Source organism: Sciurus vulgaris (genome assembly GCF_902686455.1).
Source record: "Sciurus vulgaris genome assembly, chromosome: 8".
NCBI lineage: Eukaryota > Metazoa > Chordata > Mammalia > Rodentia > Sciuridae > Sciurus > Sciurus vulgaris.
This window is the reverse complement of record NC_136468.1, coordinates 25,468,523-25,483,460: the sequence shown is the minus strand read 5'-3', so window position 1 is coordinate 25,483,460 and position 14,938 is coordinate 25,468,523. Positions and strand designations below refer to the sequence as shown.

Below are 14,938 nucleotides of genomic sequence, written 5' to 3'. Positions count from 1 at the left end.
ATTGTATAACCTTGGAGTGGGAAAACTTCTTCGAAATATAATAGCAAAAATGAAAATACTGATACATTTAATTACCAAAATAATTCCACTGGGCAAAAACCACTGTAAACTAATTCAAAGACAAATTACAAATTTAAAAAAATGCAATTCAGTTTACACACACAAAAGACTAATGTTTCCAATATAAAAAGGATACCTGTAAACAGAGAAGAAAAAGACCAGTACTATAATAGAAAAATTGGCAAATGTCATGAAAAAAAAAATTCATGGAAGAAAAAAGAGCAAGTGAAAAGATGCTCAATTAAAATCACACCAAGAAGACATTTCTTTTGCCTTTCAGCCTGGTCTGAGTTCAAAAATTTGATGATCCACAGAGATGATGGATCTGTAAGTATGAACTGTCAAACATTATGGAGGAAATGTGAATTGGTATACATGTTATAAATGTTTTCCAAAAGGATGAGCAAGAAAATGACAAGTGTGGCTTTATTTGGGGGAAGGGTAGTGGGACTTAGGTCAAGGACGGGGGTGGGAGGGAGATAGACTCTATCTTCCCTTTCACGCTGTTGTTGGATGTTTATAACTTGTGAATGTGTTATCTGTTTAAATTTTTATTTCAAAAATAATTATAATCAATCTTTTCCAATTTCTATTTTCTGACATTTTTATTGGGATTTTATTAAATCTATAGATCAACTTAGGGGAGAATTGACATTTTAATATTGAATCTTCCAATTCATGAATAGAGTATATCTCTCTTTTGGTTGTCCGTCAATAATTATTGTGTCCATCCCTGAGTAGTACTGATCTGCTTGATTTTTTTTCTTGCATTGTATTTATTTGGATTTGGTAATGCTGGGTTCATAAAATAACTGCTACTCCATTTCTTGAGTTTGTGTAAACTGATATTATTCGTTCCTCAAATGTTTGATGGATTCCTACCAGTGGGACCATATGAACCTAGAGTTTCATTTGTGGAGAGATATTAAATTACAAGTATTGTATGAATACACATATTTATTTGATTTTTTTCCTAAGCTAGTTAAAAAATTCAGTTAAATATATATAATTTTGATACTGGGGATTGAACCCAGAGGTGCTTTACCCTTGAGCCACATCCCCAGCCCTTTTATTTTTTGAGACAGGGTTTCCCTAGTTTGCTTAGACCCTCACTAAGTTGCTTAGGCTGGCTTTGAACTTGCCATCCTCTTGCCTTGGCCTCCTGAATTGCTGGAATTATGGGTGTCCACCATTGCACCTGGCTTAGAATGCTTTTCTTAAGTCAGTTTTAATCATTTCTATGGCATGGCATCTGTATGGAAATTCTAAGTAGTCAACTTTTTTTGGCATAAAGTTGCCAGAACTATTTCCTTTTTATACTGTTAAAATTCATAATATCCATAGTGATATTCCCTCTGTCTTTGAAATTGGTAATTTGTATTTTCTCTCTTTTCTAGATCACACTAAGTTTTTCAATTTTTTTTTGAGAAAAAGGAAAAAGAAAGTTTATTGCTTTGCTAGCAAAAGAGAAACACAGGGAACTCCTGTCCCAAAGGCTGTGATTCTGCCCATCATCAAGAACAGGGGGCTTTTCATTTTTTTTGTTTTTGTTTTCTGGTGCTGGGGATTGAACCCAGTGCCTCGTGCTTGTGAGGCAAGCCCTCTACCAACTGAGCTATCTCCCCAGCCCTAAGGGGCTTTTAAAGAGGTGATTCAAAGACTATATTCCACATGTTCTCTGTTGGAGTTGTAATTCATTCATATATATATATTTAATTTCCCTAGTGATTTCTCATTTCTTCTATGATGATGGATTATTTAGTATGTGTTATTTTATTTGCAAATATTTTGAAATTTAAAAAAGAACAAAAGTTTTTTTGACATGGGGGGTCTTGCTGTGTTGGCTAGGTTGGCCTCAAACTCTGGCTTAAGTGATCCTCCCGCCTCAGCTTCTCAAGTGGCTAGGACCACAGGCACTTGCCAGTGTACCTAGCTTCCTTCATGACCTGTTTTGAGTTGGCTCCAGCAAAACACTGTGCCAAATACTTCTTCCTTTGTCTACTGTTTCTAAATAAATATGCCTCATTGTTAATAGCCTGGTGATTAAAAAATAATTCTCATTTTATCCCATGAGGTGGGGTAGGAAACATGAATTTCATCTCCCACCCTTAGACTCTTCTGGGCAGGTCAGAGCCTGATCTGAAGTGAGCAGTCAGAGTTTTTGTGAGCAGTTTCACTGTGAGGAGAGAGGCTTAAAGCCTGTGGGTTTCCCCAGCACCTTCCTGGCTGTCCTGGCAACTCACTCCTCTCTTGATATAATCTTGGGAGGGTCGTTTTCCTCCTGCTTAGAGTAAGATCGAATGTTGGAAAAGTGGAAGAGGCTCCGTTACTGGTGGTTTGTAGCCAGTAGAGAGAGGGACAGAGGAGTCCCGCACATCCCTTATGCTTCCTGCCCTCTTCTTTTTCCCTTTCCTCTTGTTGCCCATCACATTCCCTGATGTCATTCCTGCCATTGTGAGCTGACAGGCCCTCCCAGCCCTGGAGGACAGCCATAAGTAGGGAGGGAGGTAGAGCTGCGGAGGTGGGGGAAGCAGTGGTCACAACGACAACACCTCGGAGTTGGGCTGGGTCTGCAAGGAGCCCCAGAGATGTTCCCCAGCCCATTCTTCCCAAGAACCAATGAGTAAAATTAGGGGCCTCCCTCCTAAGGTCAGGGAACCAGGCCCTGGAGTAGCACTTGGGGTGGAAAATGGCCTTCTTTGTCGACTGATTCATTCTCCAGAATTCAACTTGTTCTCCAACTCAGTGGTGTTTGAAAGCAACTTTATCCAGGTATCCCCATGCCTGTCAGGGCCACCTGTCTTCCCCTTCCTGAAACTGTTCCTATGGGTTGGTCACAAGATGCTGTGGACTTTGAAAGCCCTGGGGTGGAGAAAGAAACCATCAAAGCCAGAACAAAGCAGAGGATCTGGGTCCCAAGTTCAACTTCAGTTTGTGCCTACAGCATGAGAGAGCTTCCTGCAGGCCATGTGCTTTAAGGAACTAGACTCTCCTTACAAGGAAGCCAGAGCTGTCTTCAGGTAGGACCACAGGTACCTTCTCTGGGCCATTTGTCTGAAGTGGATGGTTTCAGGGACCAAAGGTCACTATTGGAAACCCTGCTCTGAGATCCAACCTTCTCTCTCTAGGATAGTTTAGAAACTAAACTATTTGAAAGCAAGGCCACTTGGCAGATTGGTCTTGCTCAGATTCTGCCAAGCCCCCACAGAGAGGTGATATGACAGTGGAAGTGTACATTCATGGCCTAGGGGAGCATGGAGCCACTGGGAGTATGTGGCAGTTGTCTGAATAGGTATCACTTATCACCAGGTCCTTCCCGTCCCCCACAGACATTGGTCTGACCCTGTGTGTCTGTGCTCCTTTGTAGTGTGATATAAGCAATTAGTCAGCCAGGAGGCACATTCTAATGCCTGGGCAGGAGATGCCCAGAATACCAGGTAGTGTCCTGGGCTGAGTAAGTTTGTAAGTTTGGTCTACCCATTTTAAATGCTATCTAATCGAGCTCTGTGTTGAATAGTTTGGAACAACTGACCCCAAGGCATGAGCCCAGAGAACACATGTTTAGAACATCCAGAGTACCCCCTTTGGACTTTGACAGTTGGAAAAGACTTTCCAGAAACCATTCTTTGAGGTATTGCTGAGTCTTTGGTGATCAAAATAGCAGGAGGGGGATGTATTCGGCAGAAGGACTTAAAAGTACCTGGGTCAAGGCAGAGAGGTTGAATTCACAGAGGATCTGCAGGACAAGAACCCTCCAGATGAAGGGCAAGGAGTTGTAGGAGAGAAGGGTGGGGGTAACCACTGGAGGTACATCTGGAGCTTAGTTCGGGAAGCAACAAGCTATTCCCTACTGCAGTCCCAGTGTGGAGGACCTGTGTTCATGGCTCCTGGTGTTCCCCTGGGAACATGTACTTGGGGTCAGCTGGTAAGCCTGGGCAGAACTCATTGCTAACCCTCTTGTTGAAGAGAAGTTTTAACAAGGTCTGCAGACTTGGGAGCCGATTTCTAGTCATTTCTCTTTGGATGGGATGTTTTTGCAGCAAATTTGTCCTCAATATTTTCTAGTTGGTCTCATATTAAAACCATTTGAATCTCTGAATGGACACCAGGTGGTCCTAATAGGCGGTAGGAAACTCAGAATGTGCCAGGAAAGGTGGAGCCACAGCAGAAGTTGGTTTCCGTGACATGACTGAGCCTGCGATGAGTCATAACGCAGTGACGCTGCTTCCTCTCTCCCTGCTCTCCGCATGGCCACCTTCACCTCCAAGCAGCTTCAGCCCTAAGCATTTATTGAACACTTACTTTCAATACGTGCTGTCTTCTGTGTTTTGTAGGGGATATAAATTTCATTCTACAACATAGGCTCCAAGAAATGTCACTGTTTCCCCCTAATGTCAAAATTCATTTTTCTAGGAGCACTATCTGGTCAGGCTGTTGGGAAATAAATTCCAGTCATTTCTGGGGCCTTCTCCTTGACCTCAGTTCTACCAGGAGCGGAACAACAGTCCTGATGACTTTATAAAGTCTAGAACATTGGGAGAAGGCATGGTGTCTTGGGAACATACCTCACCTTGGTCCCTGTGTCTCCTTGGTGGCCACAGCTCTGGTGCCTTTCTGTCAGTAAGCTGAGACACTGGCCCAAGGCCAGGCATCCCAGACTCCTGTCCTGCCACAACCCCAGGTGCTTTAGGAGAACAGGTCATTACGGCACTTAAGACCTAGGAACAAGCTGCTCCTTGTCCCGAGGGAAGCTCCTGAACCTCCCTCAGCTTGAGTCGTCTGGGTCTTCCCCCTTGACGGCTTTTCCTGTACTCTCCTCCTCTGCTGGGACTTTCTTCACACTATCTCCCTTTCAAGTCAGTAGAAGGGAGTACTGGCTTCTGCTACCCATGGAGGAGTGGATAAAATTCAGTGCCACCCAGCTTTTTCTCACATCTTTTTCCAGCTAGGAAATGCCACACAGAGTTCTCATTGCCAGTGAGCTCACAGGCCATTTGGGGGAGACCAATAAAAAGGACTATAGCAGGTCATGGTCCAACCCAGAATGCTGTACACCTGTCACCAGGCTGAAATGCCCTTTTCTGTATCCTCCCACCCTTCTGCTCCTTCCTGACCTGTGTACCTGGGACTGATTTCCAGGTCACTAAGCCCACAGACTGGATGAATGTCTGGGAAGGATCTACCACCATGATTCTTGGGGTGACATCCTCAGTGCCCTCCTTGCCACTCCCCAACGTCCTCCTGATGGCCAATGTCACCTGGCCCCAGAGTCAGTTTTCTACCTGGACCACTCGTGGTGTCCCAGTCATCACACTGAGCAGGTAAAGGCTGGAGGGAGGGATCACAAGGGGTGGGAGAATACAGCTGCTCTACAGCTGGATTTCAGAAAGAGCAGTGTTTTTCAGTGTGAAACTCATTCATTCATTCATTTAACTAGTATTTATTTAGTACCTATATATACCAAGCATTGTGTATGGTGCTGGGGTGAAGCAGTCCACAGTCCACAGCTCCTGACTCAAGACCAGTTGTTGAGGATTTTGGTTTTGTTTTGTTTAGTTTAATTTTTTTCAGCATAGATGTAGGGGTTCCCCAAGAAAAGATAGAGATAAGAAAAGATAGAGATATGAAATATGACTATGATATGTGAAGATAGAAAAAAAAAAAACCAACTGTACAGGAGACATACATCCTGGTCCTTACCCCCTCAACATAGATAATCACGATGTAGGGAGAAAGCCTGGAGATGGAGGCAGGAAGACTTTGTTCCAGTTCCCACTTGAGCAAACTGATGAGATTTCCCAAGTCTTAGTTTGAAAATCTGTAAAGTGGAAGTAACAATATCTTTCCTCCATCAAAATGTTGTTGTGGGAGTTAAATGAGATATTATGCATCAATAGCAGCACTGTTATTGAGGCAGACAGATTGGTTAACGAAAGTCCTGGAAATCGAAGAAGAGTCAATCTTGGTCATTCCCATTCTCAGAACACAAGCTTTCTCCCCTTTGCACTCCCAAGCAGTGGTGGGAGGCACCTATATTGGAATTTCCTGATTATGCCCAGGATTCTCCCCCTGAAGTACGTGGAGCTACAAATCTATGACCGGACCCAACGCATCCTGCGGCTTAGAACAGTGACGGAAAAGATCTACTACCTGAGGCTCCATGAAAAACATCCAGAGGCTGTGTTTCAATTTTGGATCCGCTTAGTGAGAATTCTACAGAAAGGTCTATCCATCACCACCAAAGATCCAAGAATCCAATTCACTCACTGCCTGGTGCCCAAGATGCCTAGCCCCTCCACTGAAACAACAGTAAGTAGAGCATCCCTCCGAGGTCTGCACTGAAATAAATATAGATGTGTATGTATACACACATATATAAGACACACATGTACAGACGCACAGTTGGCCCTCCATATCTGCAGGTTCCAAATCCATGGATTCAACCAACTTTGGATCAGAAATATTTTTTAAAAAGATGCTGGACTGTGTTCAACCTGGCCCATCGACTGACTTCCTCTTTCCTCTCATCCCATTCCAGCCACACTGGTCCATGGAGCTCCTTGAAATTTTCCCCTCAGAACTTTGCTCTTGCCACTTCCCCTGCCTGGAAAGTTTCCCCCGATTTCCACCCGTCTGTTCTCTCACCTCTATTAGATCTTTGTTCCAAGGTCATCTTGGCAGTGAGCCTTCTCTGACAATACTCCTTATTCCTTTCCCCTGCTTTCTTCCACGTGGGTCACATTAACATAGACCACACAAAAAACTTATTTATTACTTTACCGTTTGTCTCTGTAATAGAATGTGAGTTCACAAGGTCAGAGATTTCTTTTTGTTGATTGCAGAGGTTGGGAAACTTTTCCTATAAAGGGTAAGATAGTAAATATTTTAGACTTTGTGAATCATATAGTCTTTGCACAACTATTCATCTCCACTGATAGCACTGAAGGATATAATGCAAGCAGAAGGGCATGAATGTTCACCAATAAAATTTTATAAAAACAGGTGGTAGAGCAGATTTTGGTCTAGAGCCTAAGAGGTGATGAACCTTGGTCTAATGTGTTCATTGCTCTATCCTCAGTGCCCACAACTATGCCAGGTAAACAACTGGTGCTCAGTATTTTTTCTTTCTTTTGAACTGAGCTAATAACTAAAATGGAATTCAATGTAATTGTTTGAAAAGGCACAGACAACTTAGGAACTTGTACTAATGAGGAAAACACTGTGACTGCATTTAGACACTTTAGAGAACTGTCAAATCAAAACCATGAGATTAATTATGTCTTGAGAGTTCTTTAGGATGCAGTGATATTTTTGCTGTTTTTTTTGTTAATGCTGTAATAGAGTACACACACATACACAACTTTGTAAGCAATTTGAAATTATTTTGCTCAGAAAAATGAAAGAATGTAGATACGTAAAAAGAATGACAAAGCAAATGAATATTTTTCCACAGCATAGAAATAAAACAGGCAATAATTTGCAATATTTTTTCAAGTCTTTTTTTTAATGAATAAAATGTTGCAGGTTAAATGGAAATCCTTTTTGAACACCTCTAGTCCTATTTCCCTTTCCTCCCCTTATGGGTAACCTATCATCATGAGTTTGATGTTATCTTTCTGATCCATTATGTTATTCTTCTGCTTTATGTAATCTGAGATGTATATTACATGTATCTCAATGATAAGTGTAAACACCTGTCCATGGTGTGTGTATATGTAGTTCATTATTTTCAATTACTGTTAATGCTAAATTTAGATAATGTTTCCAAGTGAAAATATTTCCAAGTACAAAAATATAGAAATACAAAAATTGTGAAAACATTTATTATATTGGGCAGTCTTAATTATTTTTTGAGATTGTGTATACTGAAGTCCAGTGTTGCTCAAATCTTTTACCCAATAAAAGAATTAAAAAGTCTTTTACCCAATAAAAGAATTAAAAACAAACAAAAAGAAATATTTGGAAAAAAAATTGCATCTGGTCAGGTTTTGTGGTGCAGGTCTTTAATCCCAGCAACTTGGGAGGTTGAGGCAAGAGGGTCTCAAGTTTGAGGCCAACTTGGGCAACTTAGCAAGACCCTGTCTCAAAATAAAAAAGGCTGGGAATATAGCTCAATTCCTAGTACTGTGGGGAAAAAGAAGAAAGGGAAGAAGGAAGAAGAAATAAATTATGTCTGTAGTGAATATATCAGACATTTTTTGTCATTATTCCCAAACAATATAGTTTATTTACATAGCAGTTACATTGTATTAAGTATTATAAGTAATCTATTGATTATTTAAAGTAGGAGGTTGTGCATAGGTGACACACAGTACTGTGTCATTTTATGTAAGGGACTTGAGCATCTGTGGATTTTGGTTTTGAGGCCCTGGAACAAATCTCCATGCATACTGAGGGATAACCGTTTATACTGGTGAATACTATTTTTTTTCACTTTATATAATAGGAACTCTTCCATTTCATATAAGTACTGTATCCTTATCACAACAGAGTAATAATAAGTTTTAACAAATTTTCTCATATGGCGGGTAAGAATGTGGCTTCTCTTTGTCTTTCAATGAGTGTGAACATTGTTAATATGTATATTTGTGTATTTTACTCCTTTTGGAATTAACTGTTGAGTTCCTATTTATTTATTTAGCAGTGCTGAGAATCAAACCCAGGGTCTTGCTCATGCCAGGCAAGCACTCTACTACCGAGCTACACCCCAGACCTTAGGGTGATTTTTTTGACATCTGCATGGCCTTTCTAGGACCTGCCTAGTATAGAAGCACAAGAAAGCTTGATAGCCTGGATTGCCCCAGACCTTGATATTTCAGAACCTAAATACTTGGCTCCTCTCATTAAGTGGTATACTTTAGGTGAGTTATCACAGACTTTGAGAGTCAGCCATTTCACTGCCAAGATCTTGTGTTCTGGACCAAGTGACCTCTGAAGCCCATCAGAGAAAGTGTACAATCCTGCCAGGCATCCTGTTTTTGGTCTGATGATTCTGGGGTTTAATGCTGAAGGAACAGGTTTCCAGGATTAGGCTGTAAAACTCAAGTATAAGCCCACAAATTCCTTCAAGGTTATGCCGAGGGAGTCCAGGGATTCTCAGGGAGCAGCCTGGCCATCTAACACACATTTCTCCACACAGTCTGAAGGCAGCCTCTCGACATCCTCCCAGACCAGCGAGACCCTCCGGCTGCTGGCAGCTGAGCGGAACAGTGGCAGCTGCTTGGGACTCTCCACAAGGGCCCAGCTCACACCAAACAGGTAGGTCCAGTTCGGTCAACTCCATCATCCCTTCCTGCAGTATGGAGTCACAGAGTCACTGACACCCTCTACCAACCTTCCTTTTATTCTAGACAGTCATGCCCACGACTCCACTTTGTTGTAAGCCCATCCTTGAAAATAGGGTCTATGGTATTCAGGTCTCTTTGATCTGAATGTTCATTCCTCAGGCAAACCCCAGTGTTTCCATATGGCAGGTGCTTATTAATAAAAGGGATGAAGGATGAGTAAATTAAGCTCAAGAAGTATCCTTAATAATTCAGGTTCATGGAGTTACCTATTGATGATCTCCATCTCAGTTTACAAGGGTTATTTGAGAAGATACTACTTCTCCGCCTCATCTTTGTCTTCTGTCAGATGGACAGAATAGACAGTAACCCAGAGGTGAAGTGATCTCTAGCTCCAGTCTTTTATTAATTTACTAATTGTATTACATTCTTTCTGTAACACACAAAAGAAATCCAAAGCAAGTGCAACCAATATGTTAAATGAGTACAGCTTGAAGTCGGGCACAGTGGGCCACACCTGTAATCCCAGCTACTTGGGAGACTGAGGCAGGAAGATGGCAAGTTTGAGGCCAGCCTGGGCAGCTTAGCCAAGACCCTGTCTCAAAGTTAAAAATAAAAGGGCTGGGGATGTGGCTCAGGGGTATAGTGCCCCTGGGTTCAATCCCCAGTCCCACAAAACAAATAAAACAAAGTACAATTTGTAGGATATTATCAAGATACAAACTTATTTTTTATGTTAATTTTTTTCAGCAGGAGAAGTTTTCCTTTTGCACCAGGATAAAAGCTGCTTTTCTTGGTAGTCCCCATGACATATGGCTCCCTCTTAGTGTGTGTGTGTGTGTGTGTGTGTGTGTGTGTACATGGTTCCTTTAAATTGCAAAAGTGGCCTCAATTCTGAAATTGAAATGTCCAATGCCTGAAGATTTCAAAACACTGAATCTATCACTCGCTTTCTCTTCACTACCCTCTACTTGGCCCTTTGTCAAGATCTCCTTTCCTAGTGGTAGACTAACAGACTGAGTTGTCACACTTCCCAATGCTTTAAGGTGACTGTCTCTTAAGAGCTTTTTTCTTTCTTTTTCTTCCTTTCTTTTTTCTTTCTCTTTTTCTCTTTTTCTTTCCTTTCTTCTCTTTCTTTTCCCCAGTACTGGGGATCAAACCCAGGGCCTTGAGCATGCTAGGCAAGTGCTCTACCACTGAGCCACATCCCCAACCCTTTTTGAAAATTTTTCATTTTGGAGACAGGGTCTGGCTAAGTTGCCCTAACTGGACTTGAACTTATGTTTCTCCTGTCAGCCTTCCTAGTAACTGGGATTATAGGTGTGAGACACCACCTACAACTTTTGGGTTCTTTGAAGTCCCATCCCTTTAATTGCAACTCTGGAAATGCTGTAGTATCTCCCTTGTAACTGGCCACCCTTTGCCCTCAGGGTCTGGCTCTGCAGGGGTCCTTGCCTCCAGGCAGTAGTTGTCAGGCTGCCCTCTTGGGTAGGACTTCCAATTGCTTCATGCTGGTATACCATCTGTCTGTCCGTCTGTCTCTGGCTGGCACTGCTCACATCTGGTCCTCAGGAAGTGTCCTCTTGTACTTTGACCAGCCACTTGGAAGAGGACCCTGCTTCCTGAATAGCAGCGACTTGTCACTGCATCAACAAAGAAGGCCCTGTTTCATCTCTCCTGCCCTCCCTTTGCCTGGGCAGGAATGTGCCCCACCTACTGGGTCCTCCAGATCCTAGGACCATAGCTCCAACTTTTGGGTGGCCTCAGGAAGGCCCTCTCTCTGCTCAGTCACTCTATGTAAAGGGCATGGGTCAAACCCTTGATTCCCAAAATTAGAATCCCCCTGACAGCCCCAGCTCATACTCTCTTCTCTGGGGATTTGGGGTTCCTGGGATTATTCAATTTGTAAACCCAATAATGCATTTAAAAATTACATTTCTTGTCTTTTATCCAGCATTTCAAGGCATTTTGTAGCAAAGAGGCCTCTAGATTTTTTAGCCATATTGCCAGTCTTTAGCTTTTAACTAAACTCTAGAATTATCTTCACTTAAAGAACTCATTGCATTTATTTCTGAATAGGTACAGTGTGAGCAACTTTCACTTTCTTTTTAGTGTTCTTTTATATAGTTTATATATTTTCTCTTAATCATGTATATCACCACTAAGCCAATATTCATAGCTTTTTTTTTTTTTTTTTTTTGAGACAAGTCCTCCCTTAAGTTGCTGAGGGCCTTGCTAAATTGCTGAGGCTAAATTTGAACCTGGAATCCTCCTGCCTCAGTCTCTCAAGTCACTGGGATTACAAGTATATGCCACAGTGCCTGGCACCCCCAACTCTTTTTATATTTATTTCTGAGGCAGGGCCTTGCTAAATTGCCTAGGGTGGACTTGAACTTCCAATACTCTTGATTGAGCCTCCTGAGCCATCAGGCTTACAACCCCAGCATAAAATGGTTTTTAAAGTAGATTTTAACAATGTTTTCTTTTTCTTCTACTGCTTTCACTGACCCTGACATTTCTGGTTTCCCACAGAAACACCCATACTGCCATGAAAGTAGGCAGTTGCCACAGCTACAAGAAACCCTTGCTGGTGACATCTCCACTCAACTTGAATATACCCATGAGAGCCACCTTGAACCACAGCCTCTGGGAACAAGAAGATCCAGACGAGCACTTCCTACAGGTTCCTGTAGCCAGTTCCCTAGGAGAGAACTTTCTGGGGCCCTGACATCTAGCTAAAATGGGATGATCAATCCTGGTGTTGTGCAGCCACTAAGGCTGTTTACCACGATGCCAAGTGACATGGGTGGGTAAGATGGAGTTTATAACAATGTGCTGCTGTACTTCCAACAATAAACCTCCATGTGAGTCCCTCACTGTTTGTAGGTGGTTCCATGGGAAAGCTCTGGGCCAAGGAACAGGAGCTTGCTCCTTGGGAAAATAAGTGGGAAGAAAGTTACTATCTGCCCAGCTGAAACCCCAAATCATCTGAACAAAACCAGGAAAGCCAGTGCAGAGGAAAGGGCCTTTGGAAAGAAACCAACTTCCTTCCTCAAAGGGATAAGTAGATACAGGAAGGGCCTGGCTATAAGCTCAAAATTAAAGAAATCCAGAGGGTGATGGTGACCAACTGGGAGATATCTCTGTGTGACCCTAGTTATCTCAAGTCAAAAATTGAGTCTTCATCTCCCCTGTCTCTGTGTTAATATAAAAGCTGTAAAGGGTCATCCTGGGCCATACAGACTTAGATTGCTAATGAAGACATGGCTTCTGGGAAGGAAGATGATGACTACATATCACTGAAAGTCCCAATCAATTTGACTACCATATTTCTATCCAGGACCTAATGAAACAGACTGGATGATATTGTGTCTTTGCATATTGGGATTAAGGCAGGAGTTTTGGCCACCCTCTGCACAAGTAAGAAATATTTTCTCAGAAAATGCCAGCACACTGGGGATCAGAAAGTACAAAAAATTAGCATTTTTCTCCTAATTTGAGCAATTGATATGCCCAGCTTTAGTATCTAAGACTACTTATTACAAACTATGCCAGATTATAAAATACTTATTTTTCAAATGAAATCTGTACATTTACTTTCTTTTTATTTTTTTAGTTTTAGGTGGACATAATACCTTTATTTTACTTATTTTTATGTGGTGCTAAGGATTGAACCCAGGGTCTCACACATGCTGGGTGAGCGCTCTGCCACTGAGCCACAACCCCAACCCTATATTGACTTTCTTTTTTTTTTTTTTTAAAAGGACAAAAACTTTTTTTTTTTTTTTATATTGACTTTCTTAGCAATCATCTTATTGTGCAATCAAAATTAGAGTTCTTTGGTTTGGAAACAACACTTAGTGAACCTTCAGATAACTTTTTAAAACTTATTTAACTTTGTGTGTGGTAAGCGGGAGGTTGATATTTTGTAAAAGTTTTGGGTCCTATTTTAATGGTCTTTGTATGGCAGTATGTATAGAGTGTGTTAAGTTCTTTAATAATCTCTCCTTTAAAACTTTGAGGATAATACTTTTGTGCAACTGTGTTTTTGAATAAAGCTGTGACAGTGTTAAAACAAAACATCAACAACAGAGAAAATGCCAGCACACTATTCAGTAAGTATTTATCAAGCTCCTGTCGGTGTCAGACACTGCATCTGGTGCTGAATGTGTTATATCAGAGAGAGCAAGACAGATGGACAAGCCACCTGTCTTCAGGAAAGGTATGGGAGAAATACTGAGCTCTGTTTCGGAGACAGAGCAAGGCCATTAAGGTTGACATGATGTTTGAGACACTCGATCTGCAATTAAAGGCTGGAGGATCTGCCTTCCTGTAGTTCACATCCTGAGTGATGCAGAGAGAAATAACTTGATTTCCCTCCCTCTTGTGCTCACTTATTTGGGTTGAGTGGTAAATCCAGGGTTGAGTGGTAAATCCAGGCTAGACTGAATCAGAAAAGATAACTGAGAGAGGATGCCTAATGTTTGCAGGTTTCTTTCTGCCTCTGTTAAAAATACAAACAAAACAAATTTCTTTGGGACATATTATAATCAAATAACTGAGCATTGTTGGTGCTGGTGAGAGACATCTAGAAGCTGAACCTAGAAGGGACTAATGTGGAGGGTGGCCATAATTCCCAATTCATGCCTGTTGTCCTAGAAGCACTATTACTATATACCTATTTATCTCCTAATTGTTCCTGTATGGATAAATCGTATGACCACCCTACTAATATGGTGTGTTTATGAACATTTAAGGGGTCTCCATCCCCATTTCTGTGGCTTGAGTTTAAGCCTCCGTGGACTCTCAGCTAGACTATTGTGATTATCCTAATTGATTTCCCAGGCTCCATAATCACCATAACAGGAATTGCTAACATTATAAGAAACTTGCTGTGTGCCTAATGTCATGGTAACATTGTACAGTGATCACTCTGTACACATCACAACCCACTGGGAGGTAGCTATTCATTACATTTTATAGATGTTGAACGTGGGTCACAGAGAGACTCAGGAATTTGCTTGAGATTACTTATAGGTAGTAAGCAGCAAAGGCAGGTCTTGATTCCAGTTTTCAAAGCCCACATTGCTCTAGTCTTTTCCCAATCCATTCCTTGTCCAAGCCTGTAACAGAGCAACCTTTCTGAAACATATATAGAACCAGATCCTTCCCCCTTAATAAAACTGAACTCTTTGATATGAAATGACCAGGACCCTGCCAATATTTCAGCCTCTCCACTGGCCACTGTTTCCTTTGAACTTTATGCTCCCACGGAACCAAATTTCTTGTGATTTCCTAAGTGCACCATGTTTCTGGATACAGCAAGGATGTTGCACCTACTTCCATTCTACCCAAGACACTTCATCTTGCTTTTTCTGTCTATTGCTCTCAAAATACTTGTCCTTATTGACAGAATTTTTCTATACTACTTATGTGTTTTGTGTACTTTTTTTTTTTCCAGTGCTGGGGATTGAACCCAGGGCCTTGTGCTTGTGAGGCAAGCACTCTACCAACTATCCCCAGCCCACTTAATGTGCGGTGTGTGCCTTGTATTATAGCATTTCTCACTTTATTGTAGTTATTTGTTTACATGC

At 41.7% G+C, this 14,938-nt stretch overlaps 1 protein-coding gene and 1 long non-coding RNA gene across 4 annotated transcripts in view; one reads left to right on the top strand and one right to left on the bottom strand.

Annotated features, from left to right (window-relative positions):
- Positions 1-1,524: 1,524 nt before the first annotated feature.
- GARIN1A (golgi associated RAB2 interactor 1A) lies at positions 1,525-12,949 on the top strand. The gene is made up of 5 exons (XM_079152050.1): positions 1,525-2,832; positions 5,200-5,381; positions 6,120-6,369; positions 9,200-9,318; positions 11,877-12,949. The coding sequence occupies exons 1-5, from the start codon at positions 2,680-2,682 to the stop codon at positions 12,070-12,072; spliced, it is 900 nt and encodes a 299-aa protein (XP_079008176.1). The 5' UTR covers positions 1,525-2,679; the 3' UTR covers positions 12,073-12,949.
- The window catches only part of LOC306668556, a 50,214-nt gene continuing 40,726 nt past the window's right edge, over positions 5,451-14,938 (bottom strand). For all 3 annotated transcript variants that reach the window (XR_013765898.1, XR_013765899.1, XR_013765900.1), the window contains 2 exons: positions 6,841-6,919; positions 5,451-5,878 (listed from right to left, as the gene is read on the bottom strand). This is a non-coding gene — a long non-coding RNA (uncharacterized lncRNA). The remainder of the gene's footprint in view (positions 5,879-6,840; positions 6,920-14,938) is intronic.

Coding starts and splice junctions, on each gene's coding strand:
- GARIN1A (XM_079152050.1), top strand. CDS start 2,680: ATGAGTAAAATTAGGGGCCTCCCTCCTAAGGTCAGGGAACCAGGCCCT. Junction 5,382..6,119: donor CCAGTCATCACACTGAGCAG/GTAAAGGCTGGA, acceptor GATTATGCCCAG/GATTCTCCCCCTGAAGTACG. Junction 9,319..11,876: donor GCCCAGCTCACACCAAACAG/GTAGGTCCAGTT, acceptor GGTTTCCCACAG/AAACACCCATACTGCCATGA.